General features: G+C 43.2%; 1 protein-coding gene across 1 annotated transcript in view; it reads left to right on the top strand.

The window, feature by feature from the left end:
- The window catches only part of NHS (NHS actin remodeling regulator), a 255314-nt gene extending 242663 nt beyond the window's left edge, over positions 1-12651 (top strand). The window contains exons 4-9 of the mRNA XM_030452989.1: positions 501-563; positions 2789-2981; positions 6245-6376; positions 7644-10598; positions 11083-11209; positions 11920-12651. Of these exons, the coding sequence (XP_030308849.1) occupies positions 501-563; positions 2789-2981; positions 6245-6376; positions 7644-10598; positions 11083-11209; positions 11920-12544 (4095 nt within the window). The 3' untranslated portion in view covers positions 12545-12651. The remainder of the gene's footprint in view (positions 1-500; positions 564-2788; positions 2982-6244; positions 6377-7643; positions 10599-11082; positions 11210-11919) is intronic.
- The last annotated feature ends 7109 nt before the right edge of the window (positions 12652-19760 follow it).

Here is a 19760-nt window from a genome sequence, read left to right as displayed (position 1 = left end):
TGCATTTGATAAATCACCCTCAGGACCAGAATTATTTAAAACCATTGCTTAAATAACTCATGCAGAAAAAACTCCCTTCTATGATGAAATATATAATTTATAATGTAATTGGATCACTACCTTGCACTGCGTCAGCTCCAGGCAGTACACAGCTTGAGTTACCAAATCGATACAAGGCATTCTTGGGACAATTTAAGCATGTCTGCACATGGAGATTGAACCAATTTCACTGCAGTTTTGTCTAATCTGAGGAAGAAAAACCAGCACAGACTTCACAGGGGTCCAAACCACTCTGGGGGCACAATTGCTTGAGCTGCACTTTGTAGAGAAGTAGCCTGTTCTGGGGAACAAACCCATCATTATGAAATAGGGTGGAAACCTCAGCTTGTTTTGTTTCTGATGGTAGTTTATCCAGAAAAAAACTATGTGCTTTTACCAGAAATGTTTTATGTATGTTTTTAATTTTTAATTATTTTTTTTTTTACATTTCACATTTATAGTTTAACAGCACCCGTTCGCCCTCCCCAATTGAGTGTTGCCACATGACCCCCTGGAGTAGAAAGGTACTGGAAAAACAAGCAATTCTCAACTAACAGCCCTATCTCAACTCTTCTGCCTTCCAGATCCTAACCTTCTTGCTTGCTTTTCACTTGCTAACTTTACTGCACTAAAAGAAATCTTTTCTCTTTTTCTCTTGTCAGTAAGGCACAATAGTCACCCCCCCACACTTCATTCATCACCTTGGATGGGTTTTTGGGAGCTTGTGGCAATGAAGCCACCTGCTCCTGTCACCTCCTTTAAAATACCTCAACCGGGACAGACTTGATAGCATTAGCAATTACATTTCATTCTCTCGCAATTTGTGAATGCCTTTGCCAAACTGCCCCATTTCTGTTTTCTTTTTTTTTTTTTTTTTTTCTGAAACAGTAAGAAACTGTTCAATCAATGCCAGCACAACAATTCTCTGGCCATTTGGGGATGCCAGGGTTTGGAGAGGAGGAGTTCTGGCAGCCAGGGTCACTTTGACTGCTTTGTCCAGAGCTTCATTGTCATCCAGAGGAGGAATCAGCAACAAATGCAGCCTCCTTATGTGTGTGTGTCTGTGTATGTGTGTGCAAGGGTTTTTGTTTTGTTGGGATTTTTTTTTTTTTGCATGCATGCATCAAACTTTTTGAGGGGGGGGGGCAGTTACCTAGGAAACAAAGTCTTTTGTGCTTGAAGTTTATATGAGCTATTCACGTCTGCCGGGAATCAGCACAAAAGCTGCAGGCAGAAAGAAGGCTGCGATGTTTGACTGAAATCCTACGTGGGAAAAGGGGGTTTTCTGCAGGCAGGAGGAGGAGGAGGAGGAGGAGGAGAAGGAGGAGGAGGACGCGTGTGTTGTCTCGGGTCTGGGGGTGCTGTGGGAGGTGACACTGGCGAGGTAAGTGCGTGCCCTCCACACAGCTTAAATAGTAGCTGCTGAGTAAAGGTCTTAAATGCTTTTGAGGCCAGGGACTATCTGCTGTTTGGTAAGCCTGAGATGGTTAATTCCTCTGGGATTTGTAAGGAGCCTGGGCGGAGGAATGGCAGAAGTACAATGGCAGCCCAGGCGTGATCCTGAGGTGTTCAACGCCCTCCTGCTCGACATCCTGCTAAGGAGCCAGGGAGCAATATTTTATCTTCACCATGTTTGCTACCAAAACTAAAACCTGGGAAATGAAGTGTAAACAGCAGGCATGAGGGGGAAGGCTGGTAGTTAAGCAGCTGGGAATTCAGGACTGAAGAGAGAGCCAGCCTGAAAGGGATTGTGCTTCGTTTTTAAAAACCAAGAGGCAGATGGATGGCCTAGGCTGGTCGAAGAGTTGTCACAGCTTATAGAAGAACGTATTAATGGAAAAGGGGAGGGAAATTATGCAGGAAAAGGTAAGTGTTTCTACCCTCCATCCCTTCCAAACAAAACAGAAACTTTTTTGCAAACAAAAAGGCTCCCCAAACCTGATCTGGTAGCCAGCACCACATGAAAATGTGTGTAATTTCTTTATCTTTTACTACATGAAATTATAGTGGTGTTGCAAGACAGAGTGTTGTCGGGGGATGTTTCTTCCAAAAGAAAACAAACCATATGTGTTTCTTCCATGCAGTTTACTTTTCTCTCTGTTTCTTTATCTTCTGTATCTAGTGCTTCTTGTGGCTAAAAATGTGCATGGTTTGTAAACAGAATTTCTTCTGGTGGTTGCTACTCGTCTCTTTGGCTGCTGTACCTCTGCCCTGTTAATGCCTGCCAATTCCCACTGCATAGCTGCTGGGTGGCTGTAACTTTGGTCTGCTCCTGGTCTGAGTGTGTAAAAATGAAATGCAAATGTTTTTTCTCAAGTATGAAGGGAACTTCTTTAAAACTTTGGGCCTTCTGATGCTTCTTCTCAAACAAATGGTTAAACAGGACCAGTTCTTGCTTGTAATCAGCAGACTTGGGTTTTCAAAAGGTTGTGGATGCAAATGAGGGCCCACAAGCCTAAAGCTGATGGTAATTGAGGGCACACTTGCAATGGGTACCTGGGAATGCAGGACGTGCCCCTTCTTATGGAGGAAATGTCCTGTAAATGTCACTGTGAACAGGCTGACTTTTTCCAAGTATGTTGAGGATGTTATTTTTCCATTGGAGAATAGCTTATGCTGGGTAACTTAGTGAGAATGGTTGCTCCTTGCATCCCTGCAGTTGATTTCTGATCTGTGTGTCTGCTTTGTTTCAAAATTAGCCTCCTGTGTCTGAGTGGGAGACACTGATCTTGAATGTATTCATTTGCAGTCCCATCCACCAGAGGACGAAGATACAGATGTCATGTTAGGGCAGAGGCCGAAAAATCCAATACATAATATCCCTTCTACACTGGATAAGCAAACCAATTGGAGTAAAGCACTACCTCTCCCAACTCCAGAGGAGAAAATGAAACAAGATGCCCAAGTGATTTCTTCTTGCATTATCCCCATCAATGTCACTGGTACAAATCTCTTCTATTTCTTTTTTTTTTTATTTATTTATTTCTTGCATGGTTCAAGGGAGATCAAGTACTTATTTTGTTTAATTTATTTGAAGGCATGGGATTGTGCAGTCTGGGGGCAAAGACCCTAGCTTGAGGATTTGGTTTCTGAAGACAGTGGGCTAAATTCATCCCTCATGCGTGACCGCTGGAATCACTGAAGCCGCATGTAGGATTAATTTGTCCGGTATTTTCAGAGTCATGTTATACAGTGTAACAAAACACTGGTTCCCTGTATAAACAATGTACTTTTGTTGTGTATGTAACCTACAGTCTGTATTTACAAAGACCTCAAATAACTTTTGGAATGTAGCTGACTGAAATAATGCAGAAAGCCACCAAAATTAATCATATGATTATCATGTGTAGCAGGAGAAGAGAAACTAGAGAATGTAGGCTACTATTTGCAGTGCTTTAAACATGCAAGGCATGACTGTGTAGCATGCAAACCATCGCTCTGAGATGTCTTTACATGCAGCTATGCTGAAGGTATAGTAACGGCATTTTCTTTTATTTCTATAACATTTGAATAGAGTTGGCTAGATTTGTTTGAGGAAGAACCTGTTTATAGAAGCAGCAAGTATGTCACTTATGAAATGTGATAGGTAACATTTCTAGAATCAAAAATCAGGCTGTTTTTCTCTTTCTCTTTTTCTCTTTCTCTCCTTCCAGAGGGCTATGGTAAACATAAAGTTGATCTGAGTTTTCCTCAGTAATATTTCACACTGAGTTTTGACTTACGTAAGAGCATAAAGTGGGCTGACTTCCGTGGTTTTAGAGTTGAATATAAACTATGAGGGGAAAAAAGTAGGGAGCTTTCAGTTAGCCTTCATTTCCCAGAGAAAATATTTGAAATTAATTCTATTTTCCCAATAGCTGGAGGGTTGGGGGAGAGGTCAGAGCCCCTCACATCCCTTTCCACTTTCCCAGGACTATCAGCCATGCCCAACCTTCCTGAAAGACAGGCTGCAAGGCTCACCGTGATGCTGGGGAGGGCTGTATGCCCACAGTCCAGCTTCAGCCTCCAGATGGGAGGCTCTGGGCTTTTGGGCTTGCAGTGTCACAGTGACAAGTCCCCATCTGCTCCACCATCAGCTGTATGCATCCTCCTGGTGACAGCAGTGTGGTCCTGGAGCCCCTCTGCCCTGGCAACAGAGGGGACACTGCAGGGTGCTGCCAGCTCTGCCCACCCAGGGAGGTGGCATTCAGGAGTGGGTGCCCCCGCCACTAGGATGGTGCTTCTGGCTAGCTGTGGCCAGCAGAGCTGCCTGCATAGACCCTGCTGGGCTGGAAGTTGGGAACTGGCTGGTCAAAGTCACAGGCTGGGCACTACCAATTAAAATCCCTGCAGAAACCCATATATAGTGTGGTACATTTCCATGAGGTAAAGCTGGTGTTAAAAAGATGCCCTTTCTAGATTCAGTGTAGGATCCTAACTGATGAAGGCTTTCTAATAAGGCTACTGTCACCTACTGCAGTTCAGAGGAGAGTTAGGTCTGGGACCGATGTTAACTTTTCCAGTAATAGCCATTTTTGCCTAGAGTCCACCTGCCATACATTGGAACCAAATTTCCACTGATCAGTTTTACAGATCAAGAATGGTATGTAATCTTCTGGATGTTTATGTGTATCATTCTCATTAGCACTAATGGGAATAATTTGTATGCGTCACGGGGAGGATATACTCTCTTCCACTTTCCTCTCAGAGATGACCCCTGTGCATCTGGCACTCAGAGCATGTTTGGCTAACTCACAATTGCTGGAAAACCAGCAATGATGCTGATTGATTTTTTTTATGTTCCAAAGAGTTTGCTTTCAGTTCTCTGTTTTGTTTTGGTTTTTTTTTAAGCTTCTCCCAACCCTGAGAAATGTTCACTTTTTTGAAAATTACTGTTGTTGGAGATTACAGCACTTTTGTTCCATATTAAAGAAAGTTCTTCCTCTGCTTATTCCAGGGGCATTGGTGGTTACAGGACATCTGTCTGAAGCCTCTATTTCACTGTAGTAGATTTCAAGAAGAACTTTTACAAGAAAGTTACTTTTTAATGTTTTACATTGTTATGTAGTGTAATATGTATGTGTATGTCTGTGTATAATTATGTTTTCTATAATTATACGCTATTTAAATAGAGCTTCTTATCAGGATTTTTTTGTTTTCCTTTTGTTTGATTTAGTTTGTTTATTTTTCTTAAGATTACAAACCACTGTACCAGTGATCCTTATGTTAGTGTTTTTACGGACCTGGCACATTTTTCCAACCTGTCCCGCGCCAACTTTAGAGAGTATGGGTGTACAGTATGTGTGAAAAGCCAGCACAGATGGGCACTGGTTTTCTGGTGGGTCTTGTCAGTGGCCTCCTTTATTTTGACAACACGGTGTAAAAAAGCACAGTGAAAGACACTTCCCCATGCTAATGCCATGGAAACAAACATACAGAAAATGAGGAACTCCTGCCTATTCTGTGTGACCATGGTTGTAAACAAGTGTGCACATGAACATGGGCTTTGAAATCCAAACTGAGGATTTTGATTAACTGCATGACCTGATTCACAGAGCAGACTCTCACACATCCATGGGATCTGTGCTGCCCGCTTGAGAAAATCAGGCCACTTACTGATGCACACAAATAAACAGCAGCTGCCCATTTATCTTACCCTTGGCCACGTGTGATCATCACAAAGAATGCTCTCTAAACTTGTACGGGGACTCGGCCCCATTTTAGCTGTCTCCTTCCTTTTTGAAGTGTTAGCCCCCTTAGCATATTGGTCTCCTAAGAAACGCCCGACTACTGCAATATGGCATTACAACCGTAAATTGTTTTCTTACGCTTAGTTGCTTAAAATAAGTCAGGCTATAGCTGAGCAGATTACTCTTTGCAGACAAGTTACTGTCATTGTCCCTATGACAGATGGATAAACAACTATAAGAAAGATGCCCTGTCACCAAGAGCTCTCAACTCTATTTTCCTTCCTGATTTTCTTTTCTTTATTTTTTTTTTTCTTTTACTCCTTCTGTTATTTTTGGCAGACCAGGCTGCTGAGGGGGAGCTGGAATTAGATTCAAAACTGTGATATACTGTGATATAATTTACATAAGAGCTACATAAGGGCTCCCTTATGTTTATTCACAGGCTTAATCCAAGCTCACATACCTCCACTGTGTTCCAGCCATGAAAATTTGTTTACTATTTCTAAAGGCTAATGAGACCTATTTATGGGTTGCAGGAGTTGGTTTTGACAGAGAGGCTAGTATACGCTGCTCTCTTGTTCATTCACAATCTGTACTACAGCGGAGACGAAAGTTGAGGAGGAGGAAAACCATCTCTGGCATCCCCAGAAGAGTGCAACAAGAAATAGGTGTAGTATAAATACAAATCTTCCGTAGATAGCATTCTAACCAACTTAAATTGCAGGGAAATGAGGTGGTAGTCAGCCTTCAAAAGAAACAAAACCTCAAAAGCATACATGCTTGTGGAGTTTGGGAATGATGTGGTTTGTTGTTTTTTTTTATTTACTACAGTAAGCAAAGCTATATTACTCCATATGGCCTTGACGGACTGGGGGCCTTACCGAGTAATATAGATGTACGTGTTCAGCTCTTATTGTGTAAATGTTAATCAGTTCTTTTTTTTTTTTTTTTTTCCATTTTATTTCTGTTATGAACCCATAGTTACGTGCATAAAAAGTAACTAGATGAAGTGAAAGTTTTTTCTTGCGTGAAGGGAGCTTAAGGTAAAGAACTGACAGATGTTGCTCAGCAAAGTGATGATGAGCTGTCACAACAGCCAGATAACTCATTCAGATGTGCAGTTGGATATCTGCCTTAGAGAGAGCTGCTGGTACCCTACAAGAAACTTTGCTAAATATTCCTTTTATTCATCATGCTCCTTTTTGACTCCTTGCTTCCATTCTTTATTACCAAGGATATTTGCCTGAAATGGAATTTCTTACCTCACTTTTTGTCCGAGGTAAATTAGGAGCAACTCTGTTGAGGGCAAATCCATTTTTAAATGGTATTAATGCAAAATGAAACTAACAGGATCATTGTTTCTTAATGTTCATCTGCACCAGAAGATGGCTGTGTTATCTCGGTCCATTGCTGTGAAACTTGATGGGAATCAGAAGGAATGTGTTTATCATGGGGAATAAGCAACCAGAGAACCTATGAAAGAAAGATCCTGTTGCCTTGAAAATATTCTTGGTAGTAAAGAAGCAGATAATGGAAATTCTGAAAAGACAGCCAAAATAGAATTATTTTTAGATGCTGAAGGAGTGTTTTGTCCAGCAGCCACTCCTAAAAACTGCCTTTAACTAGTTGAAATAGTGGCAAAAAAACCTGAAACCTTAATATTTATCTTAATATTTACGGCAGCAAGATCAGGTCTATGTGAGATCACATAGGAGAACTGAGATCACATTGCAGGACTAGGAGAATTTCCCCACCTCACGGGGATGAGGTCTTCCTTATGTACTCTTTAAGACAAAGATAAATTTGGTCCAATGCTCAGCAAGATTTAAAAAGAAAGAATACAGCAGATAATGCTTCTTGGGTTGCTCCGCGGGTCGTCTCGCGCCAGGAAACGTGGAGCTGCCTCCTACTCACCCGGCTTTCCATGTGTCCTAGATTCAGACGAGTCGCCGGTGGCGAGAGAGCGCAATGTGATTGTGCACGCAAACCCGGACTTCTCCAGCTCTGGCAGCAGGAGGTCAGGGACCCGGGACTCAGAGTGCCAGACTGAAGAAATCCTGATAGCTGCTCCCTCCCGGCGGCGGATCCGTGCCCAGAGAGGGCAGAGCATTGTCGCCTCCCTCTCCCACTCTGCCGGCAACATCTTGGTGCTGGCAGACAATGGGGATGCCGTCTTCGCTGCCGCTGTCAGCAACCGCATCCGCTCTCGCAGCCTTCCTCGCGAGGGTGCTCGGGCCACAGAGGGCCATCAGGATGCCACCACCAAGGATGCAGTCTATGAAGCAGAGCACTTCCTAGCTGGCCAGGAGAGGATCCCAAAGAAGGGGAAGGAGGTCTTGGGCAAGCAGGGTTCACAAGAGCATCAGCCCATCGGTTTAACTTGTCCTCAGCACCTACATAGCCCCGAACATAGCATCAGTGACAGGGGCAGGTCACGACTGTCAAGGATGGCCGATTCGGGCAGCTGCGAGATTTCATCCAACTCAGACACCTTTGGGAGCCCCATTCACTCTATCTCCACAGCAGGAGTCTTGCTTAGCAGCCACATGGACCAGAAAGAAGACCACCAGTCTTCCAGTGGCAACTGGAGTGGAAGCAGCTCCACGTGTCCCTCTCAGACATCTGAAACCATTCCTCCTGCCGCCTCTCCGCCACTGACGGGCTCTTCGCACTGTGACTCTGAGCTGTCGCTCAACACCGCTCCCAATGCCAACGAGGACTCCAGTGTCTTCATCACGGAGCAGTTTGGTGAGCATGCAGACAAGGTCAGAGGCCACAGGGCAAGCTCCTTCACCTCCACTGTGGCGGATTTACTAGATGACCCCAACAACAGCAACACAAGTGATAGTGAGTGGAACTACCTGCACCATCACCATGATGCTTCCTGTCGCCAGGACTTCAGCCCTGAGCGCCCAAAGGCAGACAGCCTGGGGTGCCCCAGCTTCACCAGCATGGCCACCTACGACAGCTTTCTCGAAAAGAGCCCCTCTGACAAGGCAGACACGAGCTCACACTTTTCTGTGGATACTGAGGGATACTATACCTCCATGCACTTTGACTGTGGTCTCAAGGGTAATAAAAGCTATATTTGCAACTATGCAGCCATGGGTTCCGAGGGCGGCCAGACCGGGAGCGTGACCTCCAGCCTGGCTGACTGCACCTGGCAGGAGTGCGTGAGCCACAGGAGGCAGGGAAGGCAGTGCATCTCACTGAAGAAACCAAAGGCAAAGCCAACCCCACCAAAACGCAGCTCATCTTTGAGGAAATCGGAGGACAGCACCGACTTTCCTGACAAGAAAGAACCAAAGATCGGTGGTGGGCAGCATGTTTCTCACACTGCCAGGGAGATGAAACTGCCCCTTGAGTTTTCAAACACACCTTCCCGAGTGGAAGGCCCCAACCTGCCAGCCAAGCAGGAGCTCTCCTGGGCAAACCAGGTTGATAGTGGGTTAAAAGACACTCCATTCGACACTGCCGATATCCCCTCTTTTAAAGATGAAGGTGCTGAACAACCTCACTATGCAGACCTCTGGCTTCTGAACGACTTGAAATCCAGCGATCCTTACAGGTCCTTGTCCAATTCAAGCACCGCTACGGGTACTACAGTCATAGAGTGCATCAAGTCACCAGAGAGCTCTGAATCCCAGACATCCCAGTCCGGGTCACGAGCCACCACCCCATCCCTCCCCTCCGTCGATAACGAATTTAAGCTGGCCTCCCCCGAGAAGCTGGCAGGGCTGGCCTCACCCTCCAGTGGGTACTCCAGCCAGTCAGAGACACCCACCTCTTCTTTTCCAACTGCTTTCTTTTCGGGACCTTTGTCTCCAGGGGGGAGCAAGAGGAAGCCGAAAGTACCAGAGAGGAAGTCATCACTGCAGCAGCCGCTCTCAAAAGATGGTACCGCCTCAGTGAGCAAAGACCTCGAACTGCCGATTATACCTCCTACTCACCTCGACCTAAGTGCTCTTCACAACGTCTTGAGCAAGCCCTTCGCTCACCGGCACCAGCTGCATGCCTTCAGCCACAGCAAGCAGAGTGCCATGGGGGAGGCCCTGCATCCCAGCCCTCCCTCAGCCCTCGCCATCACACCCTCTGTTCTCAAGTCTGTCCACCTCCGGGCAGTCAACAAGCCCGAAGGAGGGAAACAGAAAGGCAGCACCCCAGACCTGTTGTGCATACAGGAGACCACCTTGATGGCAACCGATGTTTCTCCAGGCAAAATGAGGCCACTCTTAGCTAAGAAGCCAGTATCGCGCCAGTACTCCACAGAGGAGGCCATAATGTCGTACATCGATGCTTCCACAGCAGAAGCGGGCCCCAGAAAGCCTTTAGAGAAAAGCTCTTCTTTCAGTGGTCAGAATAGTTGTGAGCAAGAAGCTGTAACTTCAGGCAGCCAGGGTCTGGTTGAAATCAAACCTGGGAAGGATCAAACACACCTGGCCGCTGAGTGCTTGCCAGAAAGCACTCTAAATCGAACTTGGACCATCTCTGCAGATAGGTTTCAGAAGGGCTCATCTGTCTTCACGGGTGATGACGAAGCAAAGAGATCCATCCAGGGAGCAGAAACAGAGCAAGATATTCAGCAAGCTCAGGCTCAGCCAGAGCCTTCCACAGGTGATGACGGGAGGCTGGAAGTTGGGCCTGAAGGTGAAAGCCCAGGTCAGGTGGAGGGAGCAGCCATCAGCGATCAGCTTAAGCACCAACCCGATGTAAGCCACGATGTGCCTGGGAATATCTGCTATGAAGTAGAGACTGCAGCAGTGAATTCACTCGGCGAAGCGATTTGCAAGCAGGAAGACAATATCGCATCAGGTATCCCAACCAAAAGTGCCTCAGATGATGGCAGGGTGGAGGAGATGGCGGGCAACATGGAGGAGCCTTCACTGAAAGGTGAGTTGTGAACCTTTTCTGGTTTAAACCCAGTCGTGCTGCTTTGCATGTTACTGGTGGTGGATTCAAAAAGCAGGCTGGAGCTGCAAATTGGCACTCCTCTCTGAGTTTAAACACAGACCGGCTCCGATCTGCTAGCTGGCCAGTCAGCCCAGAGATATTTATCAGCGCAGAGTGTAGTTCTTTGATATTTATATTCTCCCTTGTGCTGCATTTCAGCCAAAGAGAAAAGGGTGGAGCACTAACCCTGTGTACAGAGGAGCCTTGTTATCACTGCTGCCCAGTAGACAGGAGATCCTAGTTTCAGGCCTGAGTAATGCCCCCTTTATGGGCTCCAGCATGCAATGTACATGATGTTTAGATTAAAGTCTGCATGGTGGTATTGGTCTCTCGGTTGTGAAGCGTGCTGGTGCCTTGCATCATCAGTGCTGTTGTGAAGTGCGGTGGGGTCTGACTCACAGTGTGGCCTCTTCCCTTGTTTAAGAGTCTTCTCCAAGCGATGAGTCCCTCATGTCTCCACTGAGTGAGGAGTTGCAGGCTGACGCTGAGGATGTCTTTGTGTCTCCAAACAAACCCCGCACCACCGAAGATCTGTTTGCAGTCATTCACAGGTGACCTAACCTTGCAGCAATGGGGAATGGTAACATGCAGCCCTACACAGTTTCCCACTGTAGGATGGTTATTCAATGGTTATGTCTTGTCCTGAAACTACCTTCTTACTTTATTGAGTTTAGTTTTCTAAAAAGCAGCTTTTAAAAGATGCTTATTACAGCCTGGTGTACCCTCTAAGTATCTTCATGGTATGTGTAGGATGCTTTACAGTTAACAACATCAGGCCGTTCTCTCTAATAAACATCCTTCTCTTCAAAGAAAACTGCCTGCAAGTAGTTCCTGCCCTCTGCCCATCACCTTTGGGGTGGTGAGTGATTCATTGTAGCAAGGATGATGAGAAGGCATCTCCTCCATTTTGGCATATTTTGTATTCAGATGAAATTATGTATTTCTCATATTGGATAGGTTACGGTATTACTATTACCTAATATTCCAGATGCCTAGTCCTCTTTATAAAGAGCTGGTTGTGCATGCTCTGTTTCAGAAGAGCTGGCTGAGGCTGAGTGGGACTGTGGCTCAGTGCTTCCTTCATTTCACAGAAGCTATTGTGGCTTCATGTGCCATCAGTCACTGCCAGCCCCTGATATTTGAGAGAGGGACTAGGAGAACTCTAGCTAATATGAAAGCACAGTCCATCTGACCAGCACTAATGTTACTCTATTAAGATAATGTATGAAGCAAACACTCGTTCCTTTGTGTTTTTTTGCAGATCAAAAAGGAAAGTTCTTGGAAGAAAGGATTCTGGAGACCTTTCTGTAAGAAACAGATTGAGAGCTTCATCTGGGACTAGCAGCCAAGTCCCTGCCAGCAGCACATTCCCTACCAGCAGCATGCCACCACCCAGCAGTGTGGGCACTCCCATAAGCAGTCAGAGGTCCCCTGGGCTCATCTACAGGAATGCCAAAAAATCAAACACATCCAACGAGGAGTTTAAACTGCTGCTCCTTAAAAAGGGCAGCCGTTCCGATTCCAGCTACAGGATGTCTGCCACGGAAATTCTGAAAAGCCCTATTTTGCCCAAGTCACCCGGAGAGCTGACAGCAGATGCCCCTCAAAGCCTAGAGGAGTCTCCTCCCGCAGTGAGCCCCGACGCGTCTTCCCCTCTCTCCCCTTGCTCCCCCAGGGTCAACGCAGAAGGATTCTCCTCCAAGAGCTTTCCTATGTCAGCATCATCAAGAGTGGGGCGTTCCAGGGCACCCCCAGCAGCCAGCAGCAGCCGGTACAGCGTGCGCTGCAGGCTGTACAACACCCCCATGCAGGCCATCTCCGAGGGAGAGACAGAGAACTCAGACGGCAGCCCCCACGACGATCGGTCTTCTCAGAGCTCAACGTAGGCTGCACGGGTGTCAGGGCCAGGCTGCCCCAACACCACTTGGGCTCTATAAGGCTGTGAATATAAGAGGCCAATGCTGTAGCAGTCAAAAAAAAAAAAAAAAAAAAAAAAAGGAAAGAGAAAAACTAAACAGAAAAGAAAAAGATTGCAAGGCACTATCGATGCTTAAATGTGTTTGTGTTTGCAAGACACTGGGGAAACAGAGAACTACAGCTGTAGCTATTTATTACGTTACATTTTTCTGAAGTAGGAAGATAAGGAATATCTGCTCTGTTTTCTTTTAGCTTCATTTGCTTTGTCCCACCCTCATTTCCGTTGTCACTGTAGATTTAAAGGTTATACACTTTCCAGAGTTAAGTGTGACTTTTAGTTGTTTTTTGTTTCCAGAAGCTGCCCATCTAGGAACAAATCCCTCACTGTAGTGCTTCCCTAGAGAGGAAATTTAAAAAAAAAAAAAAAAAAGAAAAAAAAAAAAAGAAAATCTTCTTGAGGATTGGTATTTTTCTACACTAAAATGAAATGAAACAAAATTTAGAAGAAATAAACAAAACATATGTAAATACCATATTTTTGATAAAAATTTGTAAATAGAATTATCAAAAAAGCGGACATGTGGCAAACAATTTACTGCATAACAACTTTGTTTATACAAGACAAAAGAAGTCCAATGTAATAACTGTATTCTGTGAATACCATTTTCATATCAAACAAAAAGTTCATATGGCCACCAGTAACCACTTTCAGTGTGACAAGCCTGAAGGACAATATTAAGCAGTGGAAAGGAGGAATTCTCCACTTTATCTAATGAAATGGAAAAGCTCACTGCAATGGGATTAAAGTAACCATTTGTCTTTCTAAGGCAACTCCAACAAAGCTAACTGGAAAGCACAGCTGGGAGGGTGACCGTGAGGATTGGTGGGTCAGGCAAGTGTGCTTCTGACAGAACAAGTTCATGTCTGATGCAAAGCCCCAAAGGGTCCCATCCCACAGAGCCCCCTGGGCCTTTATTCTAGCAGGGATCACTTCAGAGAGGAGAGATGCAAGAAGAAATACTACTTAAGTTTCATTTTCCTATTAGAATATTGGGATACGTAACACAGTCATAACCTGGTAACTATAATCTTTAAACACAATTAGTTTCTGGATCGTAAAGGAAACAAATAAATTATAAGCATGCAAGAAGCGCTTTCAATTTATCAGTAAATATCTGCAATGAGTTTTCAGTGAAGCTTTCTCTTTGTGCTGATGAGATTCATGCTACCTAAGTATTTACGAAATGACACTGTGAAAACGTAGCTGGGAAATAGGTATGTGTAAGCATTATTTATAATCATTGCTGAGCTGAGAAGGGGAAAGCTCTGGTTCATTGTGCCAGCCACATAGAGTTGGGATCTTGTCTGGGTTTAACAGAAATGAGGGACAGGGTGGGGGACTGGGGTGGGGTGGGAAAGGAGACAAATCAAAGCAGCTGCTTTGATACAAATGAAGGCAGGGAAATAAAAGCTGAATTACTTGAAGTTACTTGAATTTTCTCATCTTAAACCTGCAAGAACGTGTACTTTTAGAATTTAACCCGTGAGTTGCTTTATACTTTTAATTTTGAAACAGAATAAAACCAACAGGCCTCATTCTCCTTGGGGCCACCATGGTTTCCCTTAATGTAGCCCTGTCTGTGCTACTTGGAGAAGAAGGCCCTCTTTGTCCAAAATCGATGCAGGTGGTGTTGGTTGGCATAGGATATGGTTTGGAGTATTGGAAAAATTAGTGATGAGAAAATAGTGTGAGGAGGAATATGGTATGCAGTAGGACAGGTCAAATAGCATGGCAGAAAGAGTGTACTTTGGTACTAAAGAAATCAACTAAAAGCTGGCTTTAAGCATAGGTAAAGGATAGGGAAGTGGGATGTGAGAAATGGGTTTTTACTAGTTTTTTTGCTTTTAACCATGTAATGCATAAAGCCAAGAGTTTTTAAAAGCGGGCAGAGAGTGTTTTAAAGAGGAAGGTTCTACCTAAAACTCTTATTATTTTAAAGAGTCTGAGCAAGTCAGAATGGTTTAACAGATCCTGAATGTTATTTCCCATAAGGTTCACATTTGATTTTGTGTAGCACTTAGCACAAGAAAAATAGTATTCAGGGTTTCTTACCATTCTCCTGTGTAGCCTGGTTGTGTTTGGTGTGTGAGGTGGAGTCTCTGTGCATGCGGATGTGTGTTGGGAGGAGGAGCTGAAGGACTGCAAATTCAGGACGTTTAAGTAATCTTAGTCTAACATTGTTTTCAAAAAGGTAATGGGAGCAAAGTTTTGGAAACAAAGACTAATCGCATTAGTAGATTAGTTAAGCAAGTAAGTCTGAATACAAGTGAAGTGAATGAATGGGAATGTTTCAAGAGGAAAAACCTAGCGTATGACAAACACCTTTCTGGAGAACGTGAGTAGAGGAAGTTTACATATTAGTCAGAAAGTCCTTAGTTTGTCATCTTCAGTCATTTTGCTTAAAAATTTTAACAGAAGCACTTTTAAAATATGTTTAATAGTTTGGATTTAAGTAATAATTCAAAATCATAAAGCGAATACAGCTGAATTGACCTTGATGAGACCACTTTTTTACTAAGAATCAGTAATTTCATAGAGACCATAAAGAAATAAATATATAAACTAGAAAATATTTTTGACTGGAATGGGGCGGCAATACTTCAAATACAAACCAGCCACAGAACAATCCAGTTAAAATATAGTCTTACTTCTTTTGTTTAATTTCCTAGTTTGTCCTTAGCAGATTGAAACCCAAATAAAGGCAGACTCTAAATCCACTATGAAGAAAAAAGTTCATAACAAACATGTGAGCTAGAGGACAGCAAATGGCGGGGACCCCTGTAGTGCTGCAGATGTGCCACTAAGGCACCAGAGGACGAGCTCTTGTGACAGGGTACAGCACATACATCAGGTAACTGCTGAACCGTCATTTCAACATTTCAACTTACTGTTCTGTTGTTTGCACTGATGCTATGGAAATGATTTCTGAAGTTATACAGCTGTGTGTTCTGGAAAATAACTTCTTCCCTCTGTTTTTTTTTTTGGTTTTTTTTTTTTGTTGTTGTTGTGGCAGCATAGAGGACATGGAATAGTTGTAGCAAATAAAGCATATGTTTGCTTTTTGCCAAAGGTCAGTGATTGAGTGCATTTGCTGCAATGGTGGCAGATAGAGAAATACTGTAGGTTATGACTTAAAAGAATTAAAAAAAAAAAAAATTAAGAAGGTTACAGTGTAACTATTTTGGTACTAGCACCAGTTCATGCTGGCAGAAAAGACAATGGTTTATGGACTTGCATCCATTTTGTATTTTTGTAATATTTGTAAATACAAACTTTTTAAATTGTTGCAAAGATGGTTTCTTTTGTAAAATGTTTTCAAAGTTTACATTAAATCCAAGCCTTTGTATATTTTAGAGCTGTGCAACACTTTAAGTCTTGTATTTATTTTTAGTAAAAACAGTGACAGTTTCATTGTGAACCCCTCTCAAAAAATGTGTTGGAAAAGTTTGATTACCTAGAAAGTGTGTATAGAAACTGCAAATAAACGTGACTGCTATTAAATCATACCTCCTCTCTTTACTTTCTCGTAATGAAATGTGAAGTCTTGTCTACAGTCTACAAATATGCTATTTCTGAGGGTAAAGTCTCAGTGCATTAAGCGTTTCAAACCATTTAATCATGTTTTCTCTCCATCTTAATTTTGTTACAAACTGAGTAAAGGGAAATCTGTATCCAAACTGTCATTTACTTTAAGTGGAGTTTTCCCCACAAGTGCAATTTGCCAGAATATAAAGAATGCTGAATTTGCCCCAGGTCTTTAACATGTAAGGAAAAGGTAAGAGAAAGGAAGAGAAGATGAATAATAGTGGGAAGACTGCTCTTTCATCAGCAGCTGGAAAAAAAACCAAACTGCGAGACTTCAGAGATTCCCACTTAGAGAATCCAGTGACTGAACATACCAGATAAAGCAGGCTGTTGGCAAAAGGCAGACCATAAATTATGAACACCAACTTCGAAGTGAGATCACTATTTTAAAAAGGTTCAGTTATTAGGAGGCTGAGAAGTCAGGATGTGGAAGCTAAGTGGCTTTAATGATAGCCCCTACATGTCTCTTTGAAAATTACATACCTGAAGGAAAGGGGAGGGGAAGATGAGCCTCATGAAACTTTGGTTTCAGCTGTCACTTTGTCTGTAGTTTTGTAACACTGTGTGGAGTGTCTGTAAAAATGTGTATGGAAAAAAAAAAGCTGAAATATGCAGGTCTGATGCCTTAGAATGCATAGAAAGTAATCAGTTTTGGGGAATGCTGCAGGGCTATCTGCAATCATGGTTCTCAAGTATAAGAGGATTGACACCATAGGGTGGTCTCCAAGTAAAAATCAGTTTGTGAAACTTTTGTTTTAACCAGATGGTCAAGCAGTTACTGATTATGTAGATAATTTACTCTTGTGCCTTTCCCAGTCTAGAAATACAGATAAGCAAGATCTGTAGGGAGACCTTAGCCCATAGAGGCAGGAACACACTGGTTTTCATCTGCCCACTGTAAGCCTGTGTATTTTTTTTTCATGCTCAGTGGAAGAGAAGCTGAAACACTAGACTACACAAAATATAGCCATTAATTTTTATATATATACAAAGTGAAATTATTGCAACTATTTGTGAAGATAGCTTTAAAGTCTGTAAAATCTATACATACCACCATTGGGTGCACTCAGAAATAACAGAAACTAGATACTAGAAGTAGTATCACAGTGTAAAAAGTACTTCTCAGGTTGTACTATCCTGCTTCTCAGCAAAGCATCCCACCATACTGTGCAGATATATATAAAGACTGTATATAAGTATGCATGGGGGGAGTTATGGGGTTTTGGGGTAGTTTCTTTGAGGATAACACAGAACATGAGTGTTAAAACTTAGGTGCCACATTTAAATTTTGGGACCTTTTCACCAGGGTGGAATTCAACCCCTGCCCAAGAAACCTTCCTATACACTCTGACAGTACACACTTTCCATAGTGTTCTCAGAGACTTGGCAGCTCAGGCCACACACAACCCAGTGGGATGCTCTTGAGCCAGCAAGTGGGAGGCATGTCTTAATCTCCATCTCTTGCTGGAGCTTTTATGTAACTAAAAAAAGAGAGGCATTGATCCAAAACAGAAATGCCACTTCAGAGAGGAGACTAGTGTAGGAATCGATCAGAAGAAGGGAGTGTTAGTGCCTGCTTTTGGGAGTGCTGCTGGTCATTGCTGCTCTCTGTAACATGAGAACGGTCTGGGAAGCAAGGGATCCTCCTGAGTAAAAGGTCTGATCACCTGATTGCAGCCACCCATCTTCTCCCAGTGTGGGAGCATCTTTCCTAGGAAGAGGGCAGCCAAACTCTGGCTGCTTTCCTACTACTGATTTCTATTCACATTTCTGCAGGCACTTACTTGCCAGACTTTGTTTTCCATAAACCCATTTTTGGTTGCATTAATAATATTTTCCTCTGTTAATTCTCTACTTGTTGACAGAAGCATGTATTAATTGTTCTGATAGTTTCCTAGGATTAAAGTCAGGCCGACAGGTTTTTTTAATTACCTAGCTTGTCTCATTTGTACTTTGCCAGTCTGTTAGCATCCTCCTGAAGCTTTTCTAGTGCCCAACGTCACGCAAATCCTTCAACAGTCTCCTTGCTTCTTGAATGCTAATGATTCAGCTTTGCTGACCAAAGATGTCTCTTCAATTACTTCAGTAAATAAATGAATGGAAGTGGTTTCACATCCTATAATCTGAACTCTCAAAAGAGAAAACTGAGGAAATGTACTTGTAAGGAATGTATATTCTGAAACACAGGCTCAAGGTTAGGAAAACAAAGCAAGTAAAGGAGCTAAATATAGGTTTTTCCACTAGATTCCATTGTGTTGCCATTTAAACTTCCCTAGAACTGGAAAATCAGAAAACCAACTCTGAATGTTGAGTAATTTGTTCTATAAAAGATGTTGGCATCATCAGTGAGGAAGACAAATTAACAAGCTGTGCAAAACAGTAATGGCAGTGACAGCATCATGGATGAGAGTGGTAGCACTTGCTTTCATTTTCAATAGGTAGCTTCCAATTTCATTAACAGAAGATTATCAAGCTCTGGCACAAATACTTCTATTATTTCACAAAAAGGCTGCGAACCATAAACTATTCCTGTCAGCAAATAGGTGCTCCTACATCTCCCTCTTAAATTCTCTGGTATCTCCAGCTGGAGCAAGAGGAGAGGCAGGAACTGTCCCCTCAGTTCAAAAGGAAGAATACAAAGGCCAAGGGAACGGTGCTTCTTGATAAACTCATTAAGTAATTCTTACAGTTCGATGTAACTTAGAATTTTGGATCCGTGAGATCAAAGTCCAACCACCAAGGGTCAGGTGTAAGCATAAAGTTTTCTTTGGCAAATAACACAAACAAAATGACATAACCCTGTTGAAGGTGTGGCAAAACAAAGAGAAAAAAGGGAGAGATACAATGAGAAGAGAGAGAGAAGAAAGCAAGCAAGCAAGAAAAGAATGAAGGAGTTTGAGAAAGTCACCCCCACTGGCCCAGAGGTGTCTGGCAAAGGTTTCTTGTTCAAGATGGCATTGCAGTTCTGGACAGGGCCCACTGCAGGATGGTGGGTCAGTGAAGGACGACTATGATATCGCAACCTCAGTGCTGCTTGCATGCCCCTGAATTCCCCCTATTCCAGGCAGATGATCCACTGCTCCTCTGTTGGCCCAATAGAGCTAATACTCATTTTTCCAACTTTCCTTCCCAGGAGACCTGTCATAAGCATAAGTGAGTCTGTTGCCTGTTATCATCAGCAGGCAGGAGGTGTCCCACTCAATTCGGAGCCCATTTGCCTGATGATACTTATCACTTGAGTCTAAGTCTTCTCTCCCTCAACATTCCTGTTTGTCACACTGTCATCTGGGGCATAGAAAGTTCAAAATTCCACCTGAGAGGAACACCACAGTGATTTAGACTGTTCATCCTATTACAAACAGTACTCTCCATACCTCGGAGTGAGGTACAAATGAAGCAGAAAAATGAACCCTTTTTCTAATAGCTCCTGAACAAAGAAAAGCCTTGCCCTTTAATAACTGTTTTGTCAGTTTTAACATTTGGATGCTCTTTTTTTTTCTTCTTTTTTTCTTTTTAATGTATTATTTAAAAAGAATGCA

This window comes from Calypte anna, chromosome 1 (assembly GCF_003957555.1).
Source record: "Calypte anna isolate BGI_N300 chromosome 1, bCalAnn1_v1.p, whole genome shotgun sequence".
Taxonomy (NCBI): domain Eukaryota; kingdom Metazoa; phylum Chordata; class Aves; order Apodiformes; family Trochilidae; genus Calypte; species Calypte anna.
Note: the sequence above shows the minus strand (reverse complement) of the source record. Positions and strands in the feature narration are given on the sequence as shown.